The sequence below is a fragment of the Schistocerca cancellata genome, chromosome 7 (genome assembly GCF_023864275.1).
Source record: "Schistocerca cancellata isolate TAMUIC-IGC-003103 chromosome 7, iqSchCanc2.1, whole genome shotgun sequence".
In the NCBI taxonomy this organism is placed as follows: Eukaryota; Metazoa; Arthropoda; class Insecta; order Orthoptera; family Acrididae; genus Schistocerca; species Schistocerca cancellata.
In genome coordinates, this window is record NC_064632.1 from 227,270,049 (window position 1) to 227,297,594 (window position 27,546).

The 27,546-nt window shown below is 40.4% G+C and overlaps 1 protein-coding gene across 1 annotated transcript in view; it reads left to right on the top strand.

The window, feature by feature from the left end:
* LOC126092709 (centrosomal protein of 104 kDa) overlaps nucleotides 1-27,546 on the top strand; it is a 466,825-nt gene that overhangs the window by 379,863 nt on the left and 59,416 nt on the right. Inside the window, exons 9-11 of the mRNA XM_049908432.1 lie at nucleotides 5,999-6,119; nucleotides 21,324-21,565; nucleotides 27,052-27,189. Of these exons, the coding sequence (XP_049764389.1) occupies nucleotides 5,999-6,119; nucleotides 21,324-21,565; nucleotides 27,052-27,189 (501 nt within the window). The remainder of the gene's footprint in view (nucleotides 1-5,998; nucleotides 6,120-21,323; nucleotides 21,566-27,051; nucleotides 27,190-27,546) is intronic.

The window sequence follows — 27,546 nt, forward strand, 5'->3', positions numbered from 1 at the left end:
TCTTAATTGTATGTCATTTTATACTTGCCAAACAGAAAACAAAAAGTTCTTATTTTAGTGACAAGAAAATCCCTTTTGACTTGCAACACATACAAGTAGGTGTCCCACAAGGCTCAATATTAGGGCCACTATTATTTTTGTGTTACATCAATGATATGCCATTTCAGGTTGCGTCAGATACCATCCACGGTGTAGATGATTCAACAGCGATAGTCTGCTGTAAAACCAATGAAGACTAATCTTCCATATTGAGCAGACACTTGAGGAAGTGGAGGCATGGGTAAAAAATTACAATTTGAAATAAAACTTTGCAAAAACCCACAACTTTTTGAGGATAACTGCTTCCTGCATCAGTATGAGACTAGACATAGGGTAGGTTACATGTTACCTATCCACAGACTCAGCCTGTATGAAACAACTCCACACTACATGGGCATGAAATTTGTAAATAAAATCTGTTAGCAGAAAAGTGAGCCAGATCTAAAAAAATACTGAAGGAGGCGTGAAAAACTGTTTTAAAAGTAAATGATACTGTAGTGTAGAGGGTTTCTTGAATGATGACCATGTAATATAGTATCTCTCTAAAAAGTAACACCATAGTATATTATAACCACAGATTTTTTTGACAAAAAATGCTAACCATGAAAAGTAATACATATGTATTTTCACCTTAGATTAGTTTATTAGTCTGTATGTCAGTCTTAAAATTGACAAGCCTCCTATGTCACAATCTTTGATTATATGAGGCATGTTACTGGATAGTAGAAATTTGATTTGATTTGAGGCAAACTTGGTGGCACGCACTGCATCATGGCTTCTGGAATACATTTAGACTGTTCCTTGTAAATCCTTGACCATGGCGTCACATATAAGGTGTAACACACAACATGGGCTATGCAAGTTCATGCATATCCTGAATCAAATCTGCTCCAGAATTTTGAATTATTATTCCTGTTTACTATATTATTGTGCTAGAATCGATCCATGCTACATTTGTTATTTTTCTTGTTACATTTATGGCATTCAGCAAGTGCTAATCACACATAGCACATTTACAGCAAGCAGTAATTCACAATGATTAGATTCAGTTTTTATTCCATAGACCCAAAAATGAGATGATTCAAATGGGTGTGGAACATATCAGAAAGTATAACATAAAAAAACGTAAAACATTTGAATACAATACTCACTACCCTGGTCATCTGTCAGATCGTCAAAATAGATGAATATATTACAGTAAACTGGAACTGCTAATATTTACAGAATTAATACATTGTCATAATGAAACATAGTTACACACTTTTAATAAATCTATCATAAACAAAAAACCTAATCTTGACTGTTGTGACCAAGTGCCGTCAAAACTAAAATCTAACAGGCATTTTTACTTGGGCTGGTCTAACTGGCCCTGTTAACATATTCATCTATAGAGTAGAAGCTTTAGTAGTAACAGAATTTATGCCTCCACTGTTGAGGATGAAGTGGAGTTCTATACATCATTTTCCATGACACTCTCACCTTTGCTCAATCTGGAGTTGTCACTGGAGAGAGAGAGTTTTCTAAGTTCTCGTTGTTTCTTTTTAACTTTTTCACATTGTTATGGCACAACATCATCCATTTGAAGCAGACAAACTGTGTGCAGATTGTTTCACTCAAACATCTCACCAGAGAGCCTGTTTTGTGATCTTTTCTTGTGCTTCAACCCATGTCATCTGTCATAGGTGTAGTTCTTCAGTAGCACATCAATGCAACCTGGCAGCCCTTGGGCCTTTTAGTTAAAAAGTCAGACAGAAGCCAGTGTTTTAACAGAACTGATGGCTACCTATAAGGCCATAAAAACTCCAGATTTATGGTCGAAGGCCACATCTTCACCATATCCACACAGTGCCGACTGCTGACACTTCTATTTACAGAACTCTGGAGCAACTGCACACTGATATAAGTGCAAAGGCTTCCACCATGATTTTCCATTTGAATAAATTCCTTTTGGATGTTAGGCCCCATCACTTTGACACTAAATCCATTATTAAAGCAGGCATTTCAACTGTCTTTGCAATGGCCCTCTTCAAACAACACAGCATTCAGCACAATCATTACAATTTTATTACGCAGCTTGCAACCAACATGCAATACATCAGTGGAACTGAAAACATTATTACACTCAAAACCTTTATTATCCTGACACAAGTATAGCATAGACTGAAATGTGAATATAATTGGCCACCTACCTGCTTCTAACAACTTCTACTACTGCTTTACAGGAAACAACAGATTTAAGGGGTGACCAGAAATTTTACCACTGGGATTTTAAACAATGGAGAGAGTAGCCCATACTTTCAGCTGGCCAGCACACTTTAGCTGCCTGGAACAAGTGACAACTAATTAAGATTGCTGACTGGAAACAGTAGTATTCCATGCACGAGAATAACAACATATCATATAGCTTCTAATGACATGGTTGAAAGCCTTCCCATTCACTGGAAGTCGCAATCATGTTACTCACAACCAAGTCTTATGTGAACACATTCTTGCTACTAACAAGCAAGATAGCACAATGGTAAGACAATGAATTTGTATTCAGGAGGAAACTGGTTCTAATTTCCGAGCAGTCATCCAGATTTAAATTTTTAGCGATTTTCCTAAATCATTTTAGAGATAGGCCATGATAGTTCCTTTGAAAGGACACAGCTGATAGCCTTCCCCAGTCTGAGCTTGTACCCTGTATCTAATGATTTCATTAACAGGACATTAAACTCTAATCTTCCTTCCTCCTGCTAGCATGCTGAGATTGCACAGTATGCTTTAGAAGGCCTGTTAGGTGCCTTTGGCAGAGTTCATCTATGATAGGCCACTGCAGTTGTCTTTTTAATTCATCTAATGTATAGTCTTCTCTCTGATCAGTTGTTCATTGTAGGTCTTGGTGAAGTGACAAACAGTAGTCTCCCATCTTATTGGTATTGCAGTGGCCCTGTTACCATCTGATGTCTTGATGGAAGTAATCACCTTTTTCGTCACTGCCATCATCTAATTTTCAAGCAAAAAATAAAGGCGACTGTTCAAAAAGTGAATCTTCAGAATCATCTTTAGATAAGACTCCCACAAACTATGTCATTGGTCCAAACTTAATATCTAGAGTTAGTGACAGAATTTTTTCAGATCCATGACATTCTTGTGCAGGGCAAAACTTGTCATAGTAATTAATACTTACAAATTAATACTTACAAATGCAATACTTACAAATATAAAACCTGCCACCAAAATTTTAACTTCATACTATTAAAAAAACTAAAAAAAAACTAAACTCTGTCCAAACAGGCCAGGAAGGCCCAACTGTACTGACTGGCCGCTGTGTCATCCTCAGCCTATAGACATCTTTGGATGCGGGTGTGGAGGGGTATGTGGTCAACATACCACTCTCCTGACCATGTGTCAGTTTACGAGACTGGAGCCGCAACTTCTCAGTCAAGTAGCTCCTCAGTTTGCCTCACAAGGGCTGAGTGCACCCTGTTTGCCAACAGCACTCGGCAGACCAGATGGTCACCCATCCAAGTGCTAGCCCACCCTGACAGTGCTTAACTTTGCTGATCTGATGGGAACTGGTGTACCACTATGGCAAGGCCATTGGCAACTTTTATTAGTCATTGAAATAATGTATGAAATACACATAATTTAGATAGCAAAATTTCATTTTTTTAAGAAAAGTAATGAATGTTAACTGTTAAAAATGGTGGGTGATATGACTCTTTTGTTACCATATTAGTGTTCAGCACACTAAAAATCAATGAAAATAAGCCACACTCATTTTAAAAGAAATTTTTAATCTCCATAAGAAGATGGAAGAAATTTGGTTTAAACTCGCCTATTAACACAACAAAGTAGCTGTTCGGTTTCACAGACCTAGGCACAACAAAACAGAAATTTCTGTACCTGGGCCCACTATGTAAGGCTTTGAAGCCACTGTATCAAGACCCCTACTTGGTCAAAGAATGGAGTGACAGGACGTTGATTGATCCTCTGAGTAAAACAGGGAAATAAAGTTGCATCCATCCATCAATCAGCTTAAAGTGGCATACATTGGTACCAAAGGTGTTGCCAAATCTATGGCCAAAAATGTACAGGATCAGGTGGATTTCCTCCTCCCAGCAACTCAGCAGGAGACATGTGTGACACACTATGACAGATGTCAAGACAATGAGGTACTGACAGCAACTGTGGTTCCATAAATGAATCCAAATCTACTGTCAAGTGGCAAAAATTTCTTTCGAAAAGTTCCAGGTACAGGGCAGGGGGATGGAGAAAGGAGATGGGCTCTCAGTGCCCCAAGATTATACTCAGTGGAATCAACAACACCATTACAGAAATGTACTGGCAACACGATGACACATTACTTGCAGAGGATTAGCATACACATAGCCTTCAACCCATTTGGATGTTAATATAACTTAAGTTATATACGAGAGGCATCCACAAAGTAAGTTCCGTTTCTATTTCTATCCATGGCAGCACTACGAGCACAGTTCCGAGCATGCATGGCAGTTACTCTGACTCAAGGAGAAGACATGTACACCATTTTCAGGTCACTGCTGTCGACATGTGCTTTGTAGTGCTTCTTTATAATGTCAGACATAATTGAAAATGCCACCATGTGTGAAATCAGATCTGTGATTCATTTTCTAAATGCAAAGAAAGTTAAACCAAAGGAAATTCATCAGCAGATCTGTGAGGTTTGTGGAGAAAATGCTATGAGTGATTCAACAGCTAGAAGATAGGTCAGACTGTTCAATGAAGGACATGATCAAGTGCACAATGAATCTGTGGTTACTGATGAACTGGTTCACACAATTGAAGAGAAGATTAAGCACAACCATAAGTTTACACTTAGTGCCTTGCTATGGAAGTTCCACAAATCTCATGATCACTAATTCATGAAATTGTTACTGCAAAACTGAAATTTCTAAAACTTTGCTCATGTTGGGTACCCAAAATTCTTACTGAACAACACAAAAAACAACGGATGGGCAGTGCACTTCAGTTTTTGACACACTACAATGAAGAAGGTGATGGTTTTCTTTCTCAGAAAGTCATGGGGGATCAAACTTGGGTATCATATGACACCCATGAAACAAAACGGCAATCAGTGGAATGGAGGCACACTTTATCCCAAATGAAGGTTAAGCCTAAGCAAATCTTGACACCTCGAAAAGTCATGTGCACCATTTTTTGGGACAGAAAAGGCATTTTGCTGGTTGATTTCTTACCACAAGGCCAAACAATCAATGCACATGGTTACTGCAAGACCATTAAGAAATCGTGCTGCACAATACAGAACAAGTGCCAAGGATTACTGTCAAAAGGTGTTGTTTTTTCCACAATAATGCCTGAACTCACACGGCAAATATGACCAAACAACTCTTATGGGAATTTCGCTGGGACACATTTGATCATCCTCTGTACAGCCTGGACCTCACTCCTAGCGACTTTCATCTCTTCTTACACCTAAAATTTGTCCTTGGTGGTCAACACTTCAACGATGATGATGAGCTGAAAGAAAATTTTACCACATGGTTGAATAAACAGGTGGCAACCTTCTATGAAGAAGGCATACAGATACTTGTGCCATGCTATGACACGTGCCTACAAAATTTCGGAAGTCATGTAGAAAAGTAGTTTAACAGTTGTAGATTTTTGTACAATAAATATTTTTTCTGTATCTGTACATGTTTGTTTTATATAACAAACAGAATTTACTTTGTGGATGACCATGGTATTAATAAGCAGAACCTGCCACTACGGGCATCTTCTGTAAAGTATACTAACAATAAAGTATGCGGAAATACTCTTACTTATAATTATATGAATTACTTCCCAATTAATTCAAATTGTTACTTCATTATAATACCAGTATTATTATCTCAATGCTTATTTCATTTTAGTGTTTTTATAACCATGACGAGTGTTCTCAGCCTATTTAGTTTTAAGTCCAGACTTTTTTTTTCAGCTGCCATGCTAGCAGCCTGAGAGAGTGCCAAGTGGAAAATGAAACATCAAGCAGGTCAAAAATTAGTGAACGAGAAAAGAAACAGGCTGCTCTTCCAATCACAGTCTTTGGACTGGAATTGGTATGTATATACACCTGCACAAATATCAGTGTCTAAATTTTCTTGATTTCATAAGCAAAAATAGTGTGGAAATTGTAAGGAAATTTTTAATTGATATGTCTATATAATAAAGTCTTTTTGATGCTGATGAAGTTTTCTACTTCAGATTCTGTTTACTTGGTTATATTTCACCTCACTATGTTTAACATGGTTCATTAATAAAACAAAAGCTAATGGAATAGGGACAAACAGATACAAACAGAAAAAAAAGAAAAAAACAGATGACAAATTGTAACCTTTCATTATTACTTAATCAGAGAGTGAAAAGCAAGTAAGACAAGAAGAGAAGGAAGCAAAACACACCCACGGAAAAAATGAGACACACATACATTCTGCATTTTGTTAGAAGAAGGAAGTGTTCCTTGGAAGGATATAGAAATCACACTATACTTATGGCATTAGTCAAAAATGGTTCAAATGGCTCTGAGCGCTATGGGACTTAGCTTCTAAGGTCATCAGTCCCCTAGAACTTAGAACTACTTAAATCTAACTAACCTAAGGACATACATCTAAAAAGAAAGATATATTTTTCCCACGTGGAATTTTTCCCACATCTTTCTTTTTAGATATATTTTTCCCACGTGGAATGTTTCCCTCTATTATATTCATATCATTAATTTTAACCTAAGGACATCACACACATCCATGCCCGAGGCAGGATTTGAACCTGTGACCGTAGCAGTCATGCGGTTCCAGACTGTAGTGCCTAGAACCACTCGGCCACCCTGGCCAGCAACATTTGTCAGCTGGTTTACATTCATACTGACTGTATCTTTTAAATAGTTTTCCACACTTATTATAATAAATTCTGTCTGATTCCACTTCATGTTTGAAACATACATTGTATATGGGAATTGCAAAAACACTCAATTCACATAATAAAACATTATCTATTCAGGACATATCTCAAAAGACAAAGCTCCCAGAGATGTTGTCTCAAACATACTTCACATAATAAAACATTATCTATTCAGGACATATCTCAAAAGACAAAGCTCCCAGAGATGTTGTCTCAAACATACAGGGGAAAACACACAAGGAAGGCCTAGTTTTCGCAACCAGAGGTTCCTTCTTAAGGATGAGAGCAGAGGAATAAGTCAAAGACAGGTTTGGGATGGGTACATCTACAGCTATATGATTATTCTTCAATTCACAATTAAGTGCCTGTCATTCGGTTCATCAATCCACCTTCAAGCTTTTTCTATACTGTTTCACTCTCGAAGAACAGTGCACAGAATAACCAAACACTTAAATCTTTCCGTGCATGCTCAAATTTCTCTTATTTTATTATGAAGATCATTTCTCCCTTTGTAGGTGGGTGCCAACAATATGTTTTCATACACTGAGGAGAAAGTTGGCGATTAAAATTTTATGAGAAGATCCTGGTGCAACAGAAATCACCTTGGTTTTAATGATCCCCACCTCATTTCATGTCTCATGTCCATGTCACTCTCTCCATTATTTTATGATTATACAAGATGAGCTGCCCTTCATTGGACTTTTTTGATGTCCTTCATCACTCTTATCTTTTGCATGTACCACACCAAACAGCAATACTCAAGAAAAGGACAGACAGGTGTAGTGTAAGCAGTCTCTTTAGCAGACCTATTGCATTTCCTAATTGTTCTACCAATAAATCAGTCTTTGGTTTGCTTTCCCCATAACATTATCTATGTGATTGTTCCAATTTAAGTTATTTGTAATTGAAATCCCTAAATATTCAGTTGAATTTACAGTCTTCAAATTTATGTGATTTATCATGTGATAGAAATTTAGCAGACTCCTTTTAGTACTCATATGGATGACTTCACACTTCTCATGCCATGTGTCACACCATACAAATATCTGAAACACAATATGGATAAGGAGATAGATCACTCAGAGACAAAATTAAGAGGAAGTCACATGATGCATAGAGATCGGGATGTGAAGCTTGTGATAACTTGCATAATATTGAGCCTGTGTTGAATGGGAAATTTTAGCAGGAGAATAGGGGAAAGTAAAGTGATTTCTTGTGTGTTTTGCATCAGCATTAATCAAACCAAAATTCACCTCTTCAATTGACATGTGCAAAATGGAATGACTGAGAGGTGAAGACAGGCAGTTTATTAAAACAACAAAAGACAAGAAACACCATTAAATACAGGGTCTCAGGGCGCTTGGACTGGGCAGATATGGAAGAAGCAGGGTTCCCATGTAGCTGGCTTGTCAGTTAGATCTTCATTTGGCCATTGTCCATGCAGAGTTGGGTGTCAGATGGCATCAATCTGCAGTGCTGTGTGTCATGGGCTGTCATTGTGTCCATCAACCCTGGCAGCGGGCAGTGCATGGCAGATGACTGAAAGCTGTCATGGTTAAATGGCCTGTTCCCTTTGTGCAGGCCAAGAGGATTAGTGCCGTGGTCCATGGGTGAGGACTGCACGGCTTACACATTCACAATTTACGTAGTAGCATTAGAAGTGGTCGGCTCTCTGGTTAGAAGAGTTCCAGGACAGGTTTTTTTAAAAACAGAAAATTGCTCTTACCAAGTAATGATCCTAGCTCCTGTGGAAGTAGTCCCCTTAGCTACCAATACACAGTTGCCAATGTTTTTGGAGGTCTTGGAAGCAAGCAGGAAAATTTTCAACTGCAATGCTTGTAAGCTCATTTCTCACAGCCCGTTGAATGTCTGCAATATCTGGATGATCTCGTGAAAAAAAGAAAAAATTGCAAGGCAAGAGGTTGGGTGAACATGGATGGGGGATGGCAATAACAGAACATTTGGCCACATACTTGGTAAAAGATGAAGCAGTATGGAGTCTTGCGTTGTGCACAGTTATAACCAGTCTTGAGGATGCCTCAAATCAGGATGGTGATGTTGAACTGCTTGTCCCAAACGTTTCAAGACTCTGATGTAAAGAGTTTGGATCACTGTTTTACCTGGAGGAACATACACATGCTGAACTAATCCTTTACTATCAAAGAAAGTGATCAAAATTGTCTTTATTCTCAAAGGTTGTTGTTTGACTTTTTTTAAGGCTGGTGATCCAGGACTCAGCACTTGTACATCTACATCTAAATATATACTCCACAAGCGCATGGCAGAGGGTACCCTGTACCACTAGTTGTCATATCCCCTCCTGTTTCACTTGCAAATACAGCGAAGGAAAAAGACTGTCTGTATGCCCCCATATGAGCCCTAATTTCTTGTATCTTATCTTCTTGGTTCTTACATGAGATGTATGTTGGTGGCAGTAGAATCATTTGGCAGTCAGCATCAAATGCCAGTTCTCTAAATTTTCTCAATAAAGTTTCTTGAAAAGAATGTTGCCTTCCCTCCGCAGATTCCAATTTGAGTTCCCAAAGCATCTCTGTAACACTTACATGTCATGCAATCCTAATGGTAGCAAATCTAGCAGCCCACCTCTGAATTGCTTCGATGTCTTCCTTCAATCCAAATTGGTAAGGATTCCAAACATTCAAGCAGTACTCAAGACTAGGTCACACCAGCATCCTATATGCAGTCTCCTTTACAGGTGAACCACTCTTTCCTAAAATTCTTCCAATAAACCGAAGTCGACCATTTGCCTTTCCTACCACAGTTTTCGTGTGCTCATTCCACCTCATACTGCTTTGCAACATTATGCCCAGATATTTAAACGACTTGACTGTGTCAAGCAGGACACTAATAAAACTGAATCTGAACATTACAAGTTTGTTCTTCCTACTCATCTGCATTAAATTACATTTTTCCACATTTAGGGCTAACTACCATTCATCACACCTAGTAGAAATTTAGTCTGAGTCATCTTGTATCTTCCTACAGTCACTCAACATCGACACCTTACTGCACACCACAGCATCATCAGCAAACAGCTGCAGATTGCTACCCACTCTGCTTGCCAAATTATTTATGTATATAGAGAACAAAAGTGGTCCTATCACACTTCCCTGTGGCACTCCTGACAATACACTTGTCTCTGATGACAACTCGCTGTTGAGGACAACACATTGGGTTCTATTATTTAAGAAGTCTTCAAGCCACACACATATCTGCAAAGTTATTCTGTATGCTCATATCTTTGTTAACAGTCTGCAATGGGGTACTGTGTCAAATGCTGGGTAAGGGGACAATGCTGTAGAGCACTCTTTGTAAAATTGAACTGGAATTCCAAACAAATTTGTTGATGTATTTGATTTCAAATCTTTCAGTTGTTTCTATATGTCAGGTATGCTTATTTCTATGTTGTCCATACAGGAATTCATCCAATGATCAAATGATGGTATGTTTGTATGGTTCTCCTGTGTGAATGATTTCTGGAACATGAAATTTAAAACTTCGGCTTTTATTTCACTATCTTCAACTGCCACACCAGACTGGTCAACAAGGGACTGAATGGAAGCCTTAGACCCACTTAGTAATTTTACATACAAGCAGAATTTTCTTGGGTTCTCTGCCAGATTTTTTGCTAAGGTGGAACGGTGCTAGTTTGTTGTATGTGTTGTGCATAGATATTTTCACAAACACATGAATCTCTGTTAACCTATGCTTGTCATCATTTGTGTGCCCCCTTTTGAATCTAGAGTGCAGCAAACTCTGCTTCCTCAGCATCCACTGAATTTTGTTACTAAACCATGGCAGGTCTTTTCCATCCCTTATCCACTTACTAGACACATAACTCTCCACACCAAAATTTACAATCTACTTAAACTTTGCCTATAATTCCTCTGCAGCCAGGATGGAATGTAACAGTATTGTAAAAAGGAAGTTGCTACTCACCATATAGCGGAGATGCTGAGTCACAGATAGGCACAACAAAAACACTGTCACAAATATTGCTTTTGGCCAGTAAGGCCTTTGTCAGAATTAGATGGCAAACACACAACTCACCATATAGCGGAGATGCTGAGTCACAGATAGGCACAACAAAAACACTGTCACAAATATTGCTTTTGGCCAGTAAGGCCTTTGTCAGAATTAGATGGCAAACACACAAATACACACTCAGGCAAACGCAACTCACTCACACATGACTGCAGTCTCAGGCAACTGAGGCCCACTATGAGCAGTAGTGCCGGTACATGATAGGATTGGCAACTGGGTGGGAATAAGGAGGAGGCTGGGTGGGGAGGGGGGGGGGGGGAATGGTAGGCATGGTGGACAGTGACATGCTGTTGGGGAATGCGGAGGGATGAGATGGAAAGAGGGTAGGGCAGCTATGTGCTGTCAGAAGGTTAGATGCTGCGAGCGGAGAGGTGGGGAGGGGGGTGATAGTGGAAAAGGAGAGAAGTAAGAAGACTGGGTGTGATGAAGGAATGAGGGCTGTGTAGTGTTGGAATGGGAGAGAACAGGGATTAATGAAGGTTGAGGTTAGGAGGGTTACAGGAACATAGGATATATTGCAGGGAAAGTTCCCACCTGTGCAGTTCAGAAAAGCTGGTGTTAGTGGGAAGGAGCCATATGCCACAGGATGTGTGAATCAGTCACTGAAATGAAGGAAACCATGTTTGGCAGTGAGCTCAGCAACAGGGTGGTACACTTGTTTCTTGACCACAGTTTATCAGAAGCCATTCATGCGGAAGACAGCTGGTTGGTTGTCATGCTCACAGCATGCAGCACAGAGGTTGCAGCTTAGCTTGTAGATGACATGACTGGTTTCACAGGTAGCCCTGCCCTGCCTTTGATGGGATAGGTGATGTCTGTGACCGGACTGGAGTAAGTGGTGGAGGGGAGGATTTACAGGACAGGTCTTGCTTCTAGGTCTATTACAGGGTTATGAGCCATGAGGTAAGGGGTTGGGAGCAGGAGTTGTGTAGGGATGGACGAGTATATTGTGTGTTCTGCCCACTATCTGATGGGCAGAAGATTTCTCATTTCAGGGCATGATGAAAGGTAGTCGAAACCCTGGTGGAGAATTCAATTCAGTGGCTCCAGTCATGGATGATACTGAGTTACGAGGGGAATGCTCCTCTGTGACCAGACAGTGGGACGTTGTAGGTGGTGGGAGATTGGAAAGATAAGGCACAGAGATTTGTTTTTGTACAAGGTTGAGAGGGTAATTATGGTTTGTGAAGGCTTCAGTGAGACCCTCAGTATGTTTCGAGAGGGACCACTCCTCACTGCAGATGTGATGACCACAGGTGGCAAGGCTATATGGAAGGGACTTCATGGTATGGAATGGGTGGCAGCTGTCAAAGAGCAGGTATTGTTGGTGGTTATGGGTTTGATATGGACAGAGGTACTGATGTAGCCAGCTTTGAGATGGAGGTCAACATCTAGGAAGGTGGCCTGTAGGTCTGAGCAGGACCACTTGAAGCAAATGGAGGAGAAGATGTTGAGGTTCTGGAGGAATGTGGATACGGTTTCCTCGCCCTCGATCCAAATCACAAAGATGTCATCAGTGAATCTGTACCACATGAGGGGTTTAGGATCCTCGGTGTTTAGTTAGGATTCCTGTAGATGGCCCATGAATAGGGTAGCATATGGTGGTACCATGCAGGTGCCCATAGCTGTACCATGCATTGGTTTTGCATCACCCCAGTTCCCAGAACTCCTGAAGATATACGCTGACTGTGGATATTGTATCACACAAACAGTCCCTTTGACTGTTCAGAGATGTCACTAAACCTGTCCAAAGATGTAAACATCTGTGCACGAGCAGTGTCTATTAGATGAAGGGGGTCTGACAGCTGTCAGTTCCTGCCAGTCCACCAGGAAGAAGGTACACAGCTCATGTTGTCTGTAGTTAAACCATGCCTAGACAGTCAGTACCACAGTTTGATTGTGTCTGCTTTGTTACTTTGTGCCAGGAAGGGCTCTCAACAAGGGAAGTGTCCAGGCATCTTGGAGTGAACCAAAGCAATGTTGTTTGGACATGGAGGAGATACAGAGAGTCAGGAACTGTCGATGGCATGCCTCGCTCAGGTCACCCAAGGGCTACTACAGCACTGGATGGCCAATACCTATGGATTATGGCTTGGAGGAACCCTGAAGCAACGCCACCATGTTGAATAATGCTTTTCATGCAGTTACAGGACATTGTGTTACGACTGAAACTGAGCACAATATGCTGCATGTTGTGCAACTTCACTCCCGACATCCAAGGCAAGGTCCATCTTTGCAACCACAACACCATGCAGGGCAGTACAGATTGGCCCAACAACATGCCAAATGGACCGCTCAGGATTGGCATCACATTCTCTTCATCAATGAGTGTTGCATATGCCTTCAACCAGACAATCACTGAAGACGTGTTTGGAGGCAACCCGGTCAGGCTGAATGCCTTAGACACCCTGCGAGTGCAGCAAGGTGGAGGTTCCCCACTGTTTTGGGATGGCATTATGTGGTGCCAACGTATGCCTTTGGTGGTCATGGAAGGTGCTGTAAGGGCTGTACGATATGTGAATGCCATCCTCCAACTGATAGTGCAACCATATTGGCAGCATATTGGCAAGGCATTTGTCTTCATCAGTGACAATTCACATCCCCATCATGAACATCTTGAGAATGACCTCCTTCAGAATAATGACATGACTCAACTAGAATGGCCAGCATGTTCTCCAGACATGAAACCTATTGAATACACCTGGGATAGTTTGAGAAGGGCTGTTTATGGATGACATGACCCACCAACCACCGTGAGGGATCTGTGCCGAATCACCATTGAGGAGTGGGACAATCTGGACCAACAGTGCCTTGATGAACTTGTGGATAGTATGCCACGATGAATACAGGCATGCATCAATGCAAGAGGATGTGCTACTGGGTATTAGAAGTCCTGGTGTGTACAGCAATCTGGACCACCACCTCTGAAGGTCTTGCTGTATGGTGGTACAACATGCAATGCGTGATTTTCATGAGCAATAACAAAGGCAGAAGTGGTGTTTATGTTGATGTCTATTCCAATTTTCTGTACAGGTTCCAGAACCAAGGTGACGCAAAACTTTTTTTGATGTGTGTAGTAGGTCATGGAAACTAGGAAGGAGGTAGTTGGTTTGTAATCTATTGGACATTGGGAAAGATAGTGTTCAATAGTGGTAAGGCCATGGGCATTATGGATATTAGTGTAAAGGGAGGTGGCATCAATAGTGATGAGGAGGGCACCATGTGGTAAAGGGACAGGAACTGTGGAGAGTCGGTGGAGGAAATAGTTGGTGTCTTTTATATAGGAGGGTAGGTTCCCAGTAATATGATGAAGATGTTTGTCTACAAGAGCAGGGATTCTCTCAGTGGGGGCATAGTGACTGGCCACAAAGGTGCACCCTGGGTGATTGGGTTTATGAATTTTAGGAACCATGTAGAAGGTGGGAGAGTGGGGAGTGGTAGGGGTGAGTAGAGAGATGGACTCCGGGGAGAGGTTCTGGATAGGGCTTAAGGATTTGAGGAGTGACTGGAGATCCTGCAAGCAACAATGCAGGAACAGTACATGGGACTGGGTTCTGGCTAGGGATAAGGAAACCTTTCTGTATTGACGCACATGGAAGAAGCAAGGATCCATGGTGGTGGAAGAAATGTGAAAAATTACATGAATAATGTAGAATTACGTCTGAAAAAAATGACAAAACCACCAACAATACCTCCACTTTGAAAGCTGCCACCCATTTGATATCAAGAAGTCAGCCTAGCCACCAGGGGTCATCACATCTGCAGCGATGAGCGGTCCCTGTCAAAATATACCGAGGGTCTCACTGAAGCCTTCACAAACCATAATTATCCTCCCAACCTTGTACAAAAACATATCTCCTATGCCTAATCTTTGCAGTCTCCCACCACCTGACATAGTCCCACTGTCCGGCCACAGAGGAGCATTCCCCTCGTAACTCAGTAGCACCCAGGATTGGAGCAACTGAAATACATTTTATGCCAGGTTTTCGACTACCTCTCGTTGTGCCCTGAAATGAGAAATGTCCTAGCCACTATCCTTGTCACCCCTTCCACAGTAGTATTCTGCCATCCACCAGCCCTACACAATATACTCATCCATCCCTACACAATCCCTGTTCCCAACTCGTTATCTCATGGTTCATACTCCTGTAATAGACCTAGATGCAAGATCTGTCTTATACATCCTCCCACCACCACCTACTCCAGTCTGGTCACTAACATCACCGATCCCATCAAAAGCAGGGCTACCTGTGAAACCAGTCATGTGATCTGCAAGCTAAGCTGTAACCACTGTGCTGCATTCTATGTGGGAATGACAACCAACAAGCTGTCTGTCCACAGCAATTGCCAGTGACAAACTGTGGCCAGGAAACAAGAGGGCCATCCTGTTGCTGAGCATGCTGCCAAACATGACATCCTCCGTTTCAATGACTGCTTCACAGCCTGTGGCATATCTTGCAATATATCCTATGTCCTCGTAACCTTCCTGGCCTCAACCTTCATTAGTCATTGTCCTCTCCCATCCAGCCCCTTCTCTATTCCTATTCCAGCTCTCAACTGACCTCATTTGTACATCACACTCAGTCTTTTTACGTCTCTCCTTTTCCGCTATCCTCCCCCTCCCCACCTCTCTGCTCCCTCCATCTAACCTCCCGGCTGCACATAGCTGCCCAATCCTCTTTCCACATCATCCCTCTGCTTTCCTCAACAGTATGGCACTGGTCACCATGCCCACCCTACTATCCCTCCCCTACCCGCCCCAGCCTCCTCCTTACCCCCACCTAGTCACCACTCTCATCATGCACTGGTGCTGCTGCTCACAGTGTGGCCTCAATTGCCTGAGGCTGCAGTCATATGTGTGTGAGTTGCATTTGCATAAGTGTGTGTGTGTGTGTGTGTGTGTGTGTGTGTGTGTGTGTGTGTGTGTGTGTGTGGGTGGGTGGGTGGATGGGTGTGTGTGTGTGGGTGTGTTTGCCGTCTTAATTCTGATGAAGGCCTTACTGGCTGAATGCTATATTTGTGACAGTCTTTTTGTTGCGCATATCTGTGACTCAGCATCTCTGCTATTTAGTGAGTAGCAACTTTCCTTTTCACAATATTGTTACATTCCTCTACATCCATCTTACTGTAATTAAGCGATATCAATTCACTGTCTAAGTGAGATGTTAATAACTGCTGGTCTGCTCTATCTAGCAGAAACACTCTCCTAGCCTTCTTTACCGATTCATTAACTTTCATAATTGTAGTTGCTCTAATGATATCATTATTGCTAATCCCCATTTCTATACTAACATTGTCGATAAGGTCTGGCCTATTTGTAGCTGCAAGGTCTAAAATATTTCCATTGCACATGGGCTACTAAGCTAGGTGCTCAAGGCAATTTTCAGAAAATGTGTCCAAAAGTATTTCACATGAATGTTGTCTACATCCCTTGCAATGAATCCATAAAAATCTGAGTCTATACTCAGCAGGTTAGAGTCACCTCCAACTAGTATTGCATGATTTGAGTATTTACACACCATTGACCATAGACTTTCTTTGAATGACTCTAGAGCAGTCACAGCAGAATTGGGTGTCCAGTAAAAACATCCAACGATTAACTTAGTTTCATCTACACCTGTTGTACATGATCAGATGACTTCACTGTCACACATAACTTTGACCTCAATAGAGACAATATTTTTGTCAACTGCAATGAGCATTCCCCCATCTATGACCTCTAATCTGTCTTTCCAATATACGTTCCATGACTCACTAAATATCTCAGAGCTTTCCACTTTGGGTTTCAGCAAGGTTTCATTCCCAAGAATAATTTGAGTGCGAGAACTTTCCTGGAGGGTAGTAAATTCAGGAACTTTATTACGAATGCTTTGACAGTTTACTGATAAAATTGTGACAATTGAAGGGTCTTTATTCTGAACCCCATTTGACTTCCCTAGCTGTGAATCAACTAGCAAGTGTTTTTTAGAGCACTTCAAACTACCGCCTAGCCTAAAAAATCCTCATGTGCATTCCACAAGTACTCTGCTACCCAAGTAGCTGCTTCCATTGTGTAATGCACCCCTGACCTATCAAGGAGAGTCCTACAAATCCCCACATGATAATTTGAGTGAGAGAACTTTCCTGGAGGGTAGTAAATTCAGAAATTTTGTTACGAATGCTTTGATAGTTTACTGATAAAATTGTGACAGTTGAAGCATCTTTATTCTGAACCCCATTTGACTTCCCTAGGTGTGAATCAACTAGCAAGTGTTCTTTAGAGCACTTCAAACTGCCGCCTAGCCTAAAAAAATCCTCATGTGCACTCCACAAGTACTCTGCTACCCAAGTAGCTGCTTCCATTGTGTAATGCACCCCTGACATATCAAGGAGAGTCTTACAAATCCCCACATGATAACGTAGGTCTAGAAATCCGCAGCCAAGACCATCACAGAGTTGATGAAGCCTTTGGTTGAGATCCTCCACTTGGCTCAAAGCCAAAGGACCCCAATCAACTCTGGGAATGATGCTGCAAATTGCAATCTGTGCTTTCATCCCACACATGAGGCCAGCAGCCCTCACCTACTCCACCAGCCACCTGCATGAACTAAGGATTGTCTCAGAACCCATGCAACAGGCATCGTTGGTGCTGACATGAGCCACATTATGCAGACGACTGCACCCTGCATGCTCAATAGCCACAGGCAAGACTACCTCCGCATCTCAGATGAGGCCCCTCAGCAGACATACTGAGACCACAATGGCTTTCTTTCCAGCCCTGAATGCTATCTGTCTCAGGGGCTCCATAACGCGCCCAACATTGTAGTTTCCAGTAACCGATAAACCCCTACCCTATGTGTGCCTGCTCAGATCCTGCTGAAGGACCAGCCATCTATCCACTCACAGGGTGAACGGGTGAGACCAGGTGGCTAGTCTCCACATTGGCACTACGCATCCTTGACACGAACATGTTACCACCAGCCACTCACCCTGTGGATCCACTATGTCGTGTGCTCTGGGAGGTGACTTGGAAGCAGAGCATGCAGGCAAAACAAGTGACACCTGAGGTGTCCCATGTTACATGCCATACTCTCCACCACCGTTACACCCCAAGGCAGCAGCCTGAAGGTGACTGACCAGTCAACAGCAACAGCAGCAACACAGTTCGCAAAATGCAGCCAGCTCCTCTTGCATCGGCACACAGCATGCACACATCCTATCTGTCCTACCAAGACTAACTGAAGAAATGAACTATAAAAGGAGACAATCCTAGATATGTGACATGCTACCCTGCTGATCTGTCACCAATGGACGCAGATGTGTTAAAGAGCTACATAGCTGGCTATTCAGTGAGCAACAATTGCACTAAAAACTGAACGAATTTTCACTCACAGAAATGTGATATTAATCCCTTTAAACAGAAAAGCATACAAGAAATTTAATAAATATGCTATGTGGAAAACACAGAAAAGGATAAACACTTAACAAATGAAAAGCACCAGTTTGCTTTTGTTCCACAGTATTACTTTTCTTGTGTTAACCAATATTTGGCTTACAAGGCCATCTTCAGACATTTACTGAGTATTGTCACCAAAGAAGTTACAATGTTTGCAAATAACATTGGAAGAGAAGTAACACGTCCAGAGTGAAGCAGAAACATACAGTAAGTAACATCTTTCACAGAGTGGTGGTAATGCTATGAAAAAGTAAAAGATTGAACAGTAAATAAATAAAAATATAAATATAAGAACTGATGGTAGATTCTGTTAACACTCTGTAGATGTACTCATACCACAGCTGAGAGATGGAGCCTGACTGACTGGCTTACTAAATAAATGGATGGTTGCTTTCAAAACAAAACAAATGAGCAACTACTATGCTACAGGCTGAATGAATTTACACTTACAAAAACACAAGATTAACCCTCTTAAATAGAGAAACACTTGTGAAATTTAATAAATATACTATGAGAAAAACACAGAAAAGGATAAACTCTTAACTTGTTGCTTGGTAGACACACCTGTATTGCAGCCAAGAGCTGGAGCCTGACTTTGAAGCTTTGTGTGAGGGTCATCAACTTTCATCCCCAGCAAAAATCTTTGACCAGAATGTGGGATCATGCCTGGCTCTATGCAGTAGTTCAGCAGATATCCTTTGTCTTTTCCCTTTCTGTTCATTTGTTAGGGTGTGAGAGACAAATTTTGCATTAAGTTTCCGTTTCCCTAAATCTTTGCATAAAATGTGACACACATCACAATTCAGATTAAGTTCCTCTGATATCGCATGGACAGACACATTACAGTCTTCTTGCAATACTGCCTAACTTGCTCCATATTTTCATTGGTATGTGCTGTTGATAGGCGACCAGCTCTGAGATCATCTTGCACTGAAACTCAGCTGTCACAAAACCTTTTGTGCCACTCGAAAACATGACTTCTTGAAAGTGCCTCACCTGCATATGCTTGCATAATGTCGTCTGTGTTTCACTAGGGCTTTTTGCGAGCTTAACACAGAACTTAATGTTCACTCTTTGCTCACAATCAGCATCTATTGTGCCACCATAGCTAATGCACCAAGAACCAAAACTGTGTTTCTAAGCACAACACTGCCACCTAGTGAGTTTGCATGGAAACATGGGCAAAATCATTTCAAGCACAGACACATATACCAGGTAACATAAAAGCAACATTTGTTCTTTTTAGTATTACAAACAAAGAAAGAAAAAAATAAAAGCTGTCCTGGAACTTTTCTGACCAAGGGAGTATTTGAGCTAGTTACAATGGTCTTGAGAATGACTCGTTGGTAACGGAGTCAATATTCGGATCAGTACTGGAATCAAGCTGCAAAAGAAGCATCAGGCGAGAGTCAGAAAACTGGCTTTAAATAAGAGAACATAGTTGAATCGTTATAAGAATAAGCATTGGACTGGGATTAAATCCAGCAGACTGGAATGGGAATTAAAACAACATGGAGTAAACTGAAGTCATCACCGCATCAGATCAGCATCGAGGGCAAGTGCAGACCAAGTCCTTACTACCAAGTCTCGAGATGAAGTCCTAATGTGAAGTCTCCTGAAAGACTCATTATGAAGTCTTGCTCCACACTGGATGTCTCCACCAAAAAAGTCCACGAAATGTCGTCATAAAATCACATCACGCTACCAAAAACAGTCCTTTCCCTTTCCAACTCTCTGATTCTGATCCAGTTCTTCCCCCTCTTACACTCCCAGGTCACTGAAATTTTGTCATTGCAGCTTACCAATGGCTGATGATACATCAGTTCCTGGCAATAGACAATTCCTCCTAGGCAGTTCTCTTCCTCTGGATTGCTTGTTCCAGGGTGCCAACTTTCTTCTTAAAACCAGCAGGATTTTTGCTTACTCAGATCCATCAAGCATTTTCAAGGTTCTGTTGAAGAAGATAATGGCTTTCAGCATTTTGCAAACATGCTAACCCCTCAAGGAGTCTTCAGGTGCTTCACAGAGGTGCACGTATAAGTGAAAGAATGTTTTTCCCTAGTGTAGACAGCCAGCTATGACTAGTTCCTTCTGTCAATCGTAAGCTTTTCACAATAAGATCTCTTCACTGAGAAATAGCGCTCTTCTTGGCACACACACACATTATGTGTCACTTGTGTTTTTAGGAAGGATTTCCACAGATCACCAACAAGTACTTCATTGTTCCTTTTGTGTATAAAGCCAGTTCATCCCAGTCACTTACTATCTATTATACTTTGACATTCACTACAGGTTCTATGTAATACCATTTGTTGCATTAGTATAATTAAACAAGTAACTACCTGCCTCCTGTTATTCATAGGTGGATAAATTCCAATTTATGTGCAGCAGACTGTATCAAGTGCAATAATACGATATAAAACAGGGAAGGGGGTGACATTACACTCCTGTAAAGCAGAACTGAATTATGAGTGCGGAAATGATGTGGGGAAATTTGGAACAACTAAACAGTGCAGTATAAAAAGATTGCAAGCATTATGCACTTACATAGAAATGTCCTTGAAACTTTCTCAAACTGTAGTGCTTGTACCATACTAACAAAACTCCCTTGCAGGAAGATTCCATAAACTGTTCTGCAGGACAGAAAATGATTGTTATGAAATGTTAGCCATCTTACAAGTTATGAATGACAATACACACAGTGAACAGTTGGCCATCTTATCCCTTATGATTATATGACTGAGTTAATTTTATTCACAACATGATGTTTCACAGTAGTATATTTGAATATGTTGTTTTGTTTCCTATCGTTGAAAGAAATGAGGCAGTTGTAAGTAAAAATTAATCAGCTGTATCACTCTTTTAGGTTGAGAAGTTCTACTCAAAGCAGTATTCAGACAAGGAGGAGGGTTTGCAGCAGTTGAAAGATGTGCTTCGGGCATATGCATCTGGAGAGAAACATCCTGAGCAACCAAGTGCTTCACCAAACAAAATTGCAAGGGCTGCAATTTTCTTATTACACAGGGCACTCAGGGATAAGGTATATTCCGTCTACAGTTTGGCAGCTGAAAATATTAGGCTGTTTTTCTCAGAATTTGTTCCTACCAGGTAAAAATTGAACGTGTTCTTTACATACTTTATTATTGGAAATTATCTGTAGTTGTTCAAACAGTGTAAACATAAAGCTTACACTCTCTAGTTTTAAAATGGTAAGTAGAAAATACATGTTAAGAAATTTTCATTGTTTTAAACAACTTTTACCCAGGTCATAAAAGATATAACATAAATAATAAATGTAGTCCTGATATATGTGTAACAAATCTTCAGTATTTTTGCATGTGTGTTCATCATCAAGAACTTAAAATGAATAACTACATCAAGTTGACTCCTAAATAATTCAGATAAATTATTTCTTTGTTTAAGGAAAAGTAAATCATTAATATGACAATATTTTCAACATTTCTATTTACTGTCCTTCCACCATAGTTTCGATCTGTAAGTCACCTCTTAACAACAATATCTGCACTGGAAATGGACAAGTGGAACAAACAGTGTGTATGATTTGCCTGTCACAGTCTAGCAAGAACCTCTTTAAGCAATTACTATGTTTTTGGGAACTTCACAACACAGTTATTCTCTCTTCAAAGGTGTCTGCCTGAATCATTTATGGTATGCATAAATGATGTGGTAATATAAGAAAAATTACTTTATTATTCTTTGCAAAACTATTCTATATTTCACAAAGTGGTGATTTATTCACTTAAAACTGAAATAAAATGTATGACTGACAGCAAAGCTGTAATCGGAAAAAAAACTGGAATTCTGTTTTCATAACAACTCTTCCATCATAGCAGAAACATATGTGCCAATAAAACAAGAGTTGGCAATCCTGAAACACTGTACCTATAAATACAAGGGGGGACCCAAAAGTAACTGGAATCATAATGCTGCATTGCTGCATATTGTGTACTTGTAGTAGCAGGTTGCGCCACCAGAGGGTTGTAGTAGGAGCTCTGCTGAGTCATTCTGCTACACAGCGTCACCCAACAGTGAGAAGTGTGGTCTCTTTAGCAGTTCTTTGAGTGTGTATACAGTGCAGACGTGACATGAGGAACGTGCGGCAGTGAAGTTTTGTTTCTTGCTCAGCAAGAATGCAGCAGAAACTGTTGCGATGATTCAGACAGCCTACAAAGACCATGCTCTTAGTAAAAGGCAAGTGTACAAATGGTTTTCTCAGTTTAAAAAGGGAGAAATGGTGGTTGAAGATCAGCCCCGTTCCAGTCGACCTTCAACTGCTCGAAGCAAAAACAAAATCGACAAAATCCATGATCTCATCAGTGGAGATTGACGCAGGACAATCGTCCAACTCAATAACTTGTCCGGGTTGTCCTGGAGCTCAATTCTGCGCATCTTGACCATCGATTTGGGGATGTGAAGAGTGGCAGCAAAATTCGTGCCAAAGCTTCTTACAGGAGATCAAAGGGATTGTCAAGCCTGTCTCGAAATGAAGGATGCGTTCAAAGATGATCCAAATTTTTTCAACAAAATCATTACAGGTGATGAGTCATGGTGCTATGGGTACAATCCAGAAAGTAAACAACAGTCATCACAATGGAAGTCACCTGGCTCCCTCGACCAAAAAAAGCTCAACAAGTGAAATCAAATGTGAAAACGATGATGATCTGTTTTTTAGACATCAAAGGGATCGTACACTGAATTTGTCCCTGAAAACCAGACAGTAAACCAACAATTCTATTTGGAGGTTATGAAATGGCTTTGTAGAAGTTTGTCGCGAAAATGTCAGGCTTTGGCATGTGGTTCCTGCATCACAACAATGCTCCTGCACACATGGCTCTCAGCGTTCGCCAGTTTTTGGCCTAAACAAAGATGACTTCCTTGACCCATGCACCCTATACACCAATTTAGCACCCTCGGACTTTTTCCTATTCCTGACAATGAAAAGAGACCTGAGAGGGAAACATTTTGCGGATGTGGAAGACGTAAAATGCATTGTCATGAAAGTGCTAGCAGGTATCAAAGAGGATGAATTTAAAAGGTGCTTTGAACACTGGAATGAACGTTTGGACAAGTGTATTAATGCTAATGGAGAGTACTTCAAAGGAGATTAAGGTTGTATTTGAAAACAATAAAGTATATGCTTTCTAGAAAGAAATTCCATTTATTTTTGGGTCCCCCCTTGTATAACATAAGGAGGAGCAATCTACATTCCAATATCCACAAAATTTATAACCTGACGTCATCAAAAGAAAGGTATTAACAATAATGAAATTCACAATAATAATGAGAAATTTGTGACCAGGTATGTATTTTCGGGAACTAACATGCAGTTTACATGAGAGACGTTGCTAAATAGAAAGGTGGCATGACAGTGTGCAGTGTTCCTACTGAGAAACACATTAGCTTTTTATCCTCTGGTAAATATTGATCTATATGGTGCAAGTTTGGTAATGGAAATCAGACATTGGATGAGTAAAGGTAAGACACAGCCTTTGTGGAGCCCAAACCTGGCAATAGGATGATGAATTTTACAAAGCCAATGCATAATTGAGGCGAAAAAGTGAGGTGTAATTTTCCCACTTCTTGGACAGCAATGTTACCTTGCCAATAATTAATAAAGTTTGCAGACATCCCACAGAGTCGATGAGGACTTCTGTTGAAAGTGTCATGCTGAGGAGAAGTGTGAACCAGAATGCCTGAAAAAATACACTGTTGCAATCTCCAGATAGTCATTTCTTGTGCCTTGTGTAGTCATTCTTCTTAAGCACCTCCTTCTTCTTTCTGTGAGAAAAAAATTCAACCAGAATTTTAAATGTTTATAACCATTTGTGTGCCCAAGTGGACAGTGTTGCTGAGATGCTGGAAAACCTGAACTGGCAGAAGTTGAAGATACATGCCAACAGTCCTGTGAAAGTCTGTTCACAAAGTTTCATGAACTGATATTAAATGAGCAATCCAGGAATATACTGCAGCCACCTACATATCACTCCAATGTGGATCACCTTCAGTCTAAGCATTGAAGAAGAAATGATGAGAATAAAAGAAAGGTTCAAGAGTGAGATTAAAATATGAGGTGAAAGGATATCAATGATAAGATTTGCTCATGACATTGCTATCTTCTGTGAAAGTGAAGAAGAATTATAATATCTGTTGAATGGAATGAACAGTATAATGAGTACAGAATGTGGACTGAGAGTAAACCAAAGAAAAACAAAAGTAATTAGGAGTATCGGAAATGAGAACAGCGAGAAACTTAACATCAGGGTTGGGGATCACAAAGTAGATGAAGTTAAGGAATTCTGATATCTAGGCAGCAAAATAATCCACGATGGATGGAGCATGGATGACATAAAAAGCAAACTAGCACTGGCAAGAAAGTTATTCCTGGCCAAGAGAAGTTTGCTAGTATCAAACATAGGGCTTGATTTGAGGAAGAATTTCTGAGAATGTACATTTGGAGTACAGCATTGCATGGTAGTCAATCATGAACTGTGGGAAAACCAGAACAGAAGAGAACAGAAGAATTTGAGATATGGTGCTACAAAGACCACTGAAAATTGGATGGACTGATGAGGTAAGGAATGAGGAAGTTCTCCACAGAATTGGTGAGGAAAGAAATTCACGGAACACACTGACAAGGAGGAGGGACAGAATGACAGGATGTCTGTTAGACATCAGGGTATTATTTCCATGGTACTGGAGGGAGCTGCAGAGGGTAAAAACTATAGAGGGAGAGAGGTTGGAAAAAACCCAGCAAATAATAGAAGACATAGGTTGCAATTGCTGCTCTGAAATGAAAAGGTTGGTGCAGGAGAGGAACTCATGGCAGACAATGTCAAAGTAGTCAAAGACTGATGACTTAAAAAAGGACCATGAAAGCAAGCTTCATCTAATTACATAAAAACAGAGACACTTAAGCAATCATTCTTTCCCTAAAGCCATGTTTGAATGGAATGAGAAGAAACATTCATAAGTATTACAATGACAAACAACCTCTCCCATGCACTTCACAATGCTTTGCAATGCATGGATGTGGATGCAGATATTCTTTTAATCGTAGCTCAATACTTTTAGTGAGCTAGAAATCACAGTTCTGCCTTTCTCATGTATAACTACATTACTAAAGATATAAATCTGGCTGTATATTTAGATTAATTGATAAAGAGTACAGTCTGCAAAATAATTTGGGTGCAGTTACAAAGTTTGGTTGAAAGTGTTCAAACTGTTTTCAATGATCGGGTCAGTAACTGTTGCATAAAATGTTCTCAGAAAGTTATAAGTAATTCTAATAAATCTCTGTCTTGACAATGATGTATGGTGCTTTGTCCTTCTCAAAAAAATTAAATCTCATCAAATATAAAGTGAAAATTGATACAGTCAGTATCCTCACTCTCACCAACAAATGTAAAGAACTAGTAAATCTTATGGACAGGTGTAAGCTCAGGATATTGGGGTTGAGTGAGACAAAGTGGAAAAGCTATGGGAAGAAACCACTGAGAAATGGATACGTGCCATAATGGAGTGATGACAGCAATGAATCCAAAAATGGAATTGGCCTCATCCTCCATAAAGATACAGACGCACAGACAGACTCATCCAGGTGAGACTAAGGGCTGGTAATATACAATAGTATATACAATTTCCATCCCAACTAATCACACAAGTTCACAAGTCACTGCTATCATTAATATCACTGCAGCTCTTCTAGTGCATCTTCTAGAGCCTCTCTTCTAGTCTGGCTGCAGCTGAGCAGCATGTCACTTTTATTCTCTTCATGTAAAGGTCACTTCTGTCATGCTGATGTCCTAGTCAGCATGCTATTGGCTGACGTTGTCTCACAGCCCTCTCTGCTGTATAGCTCTTGATCTTCATGCCAATGCTTGTCATTACGCCAGAACAAGAAGATTTATGAAGACAGAAGGAGATGGCAAGCACTTGTACACCACATCGGGGAAACTGGAGTTGGAAAATGATGATGATTATCAAATATAAACTGCCGTTTCATACTTGATACTCTCATTACATGTGTGTCCCCTGTGTTAACCATACAGTATCACTGTCTGACTTTCCAATGTGTCTGATCACATGATTGAGTCCCATAACCTGCACTATCATTGCACAAAATTACAATGCCCAACACGTGAACCAGTTGTATGATGGCCCTGAGAAAGTTGGCCCTGAGAATGCTATGAGTAGAAGGGTACACTGCTCCAGTTTCTTGTGAGAAGTTCAAAGAAGTTGGTAGTGACACTTAGATATTTTAAAAGTCTTAAAAAAGCTACTTTCCTTTGGAAGTGACACGAAAAGGAAAGAATAAGGAAGATGATATCTATCAAGTAGGGGGTTCAAAGATTAATAAGTTTCTTCAAATCTATAATACAGAGACATCTGTGATGAACATAGTGGAATAAAAATCAAATAATAGACTGTAATGGTAATTTAAGAGTTGAGAATTTAATGAACTGCTGCTATTTTATAAACCAATATACTTTCTGTTAAATGAAATTTGTAGACCTTCATTGTTCAAATTGTGTACATCACACTTTAATACAATAACTGTATGTTGTTTTGTTCAGGGTTACTTCAGCAGAGGTATCTAGAAGTGTAGAGCGTCTGCTCCCAGAACTGTTGTCCAAATCTGGTGACACCACTCCACGGATTCATAATATGGCTGTTCACACCATACTTAGTATGGCAGACTGCCAGGAGGTCAGGTATTGAACTCAGTGCAGTAATGCTCACCAGTTACACAAGTTGCGTACTGTTGAAAAACATAAAAAGTCTGTTGATCCTGCAAGATCTCATCGCTTCCTTTAACATGCACATCCATTTATTTTCATAAGCCTCTTTATGTCTTCCTGTGGAGCACATTAATCAAACCTTGTTTTTCTTGTTTTGGTCACATTACACAACAGCATGGTTATTATTGCTTGATTCAGTGTTTTTGTCCTCATAATTATCAAGTATCTCTGTTTACTGAATTACTATGTTGTTAAAAAATTCCTGCAGGAGCAAGACAAGATACCTTACAGTTTACAAGCATAGCAGACACACTCAGAAGCTTCTGTTAA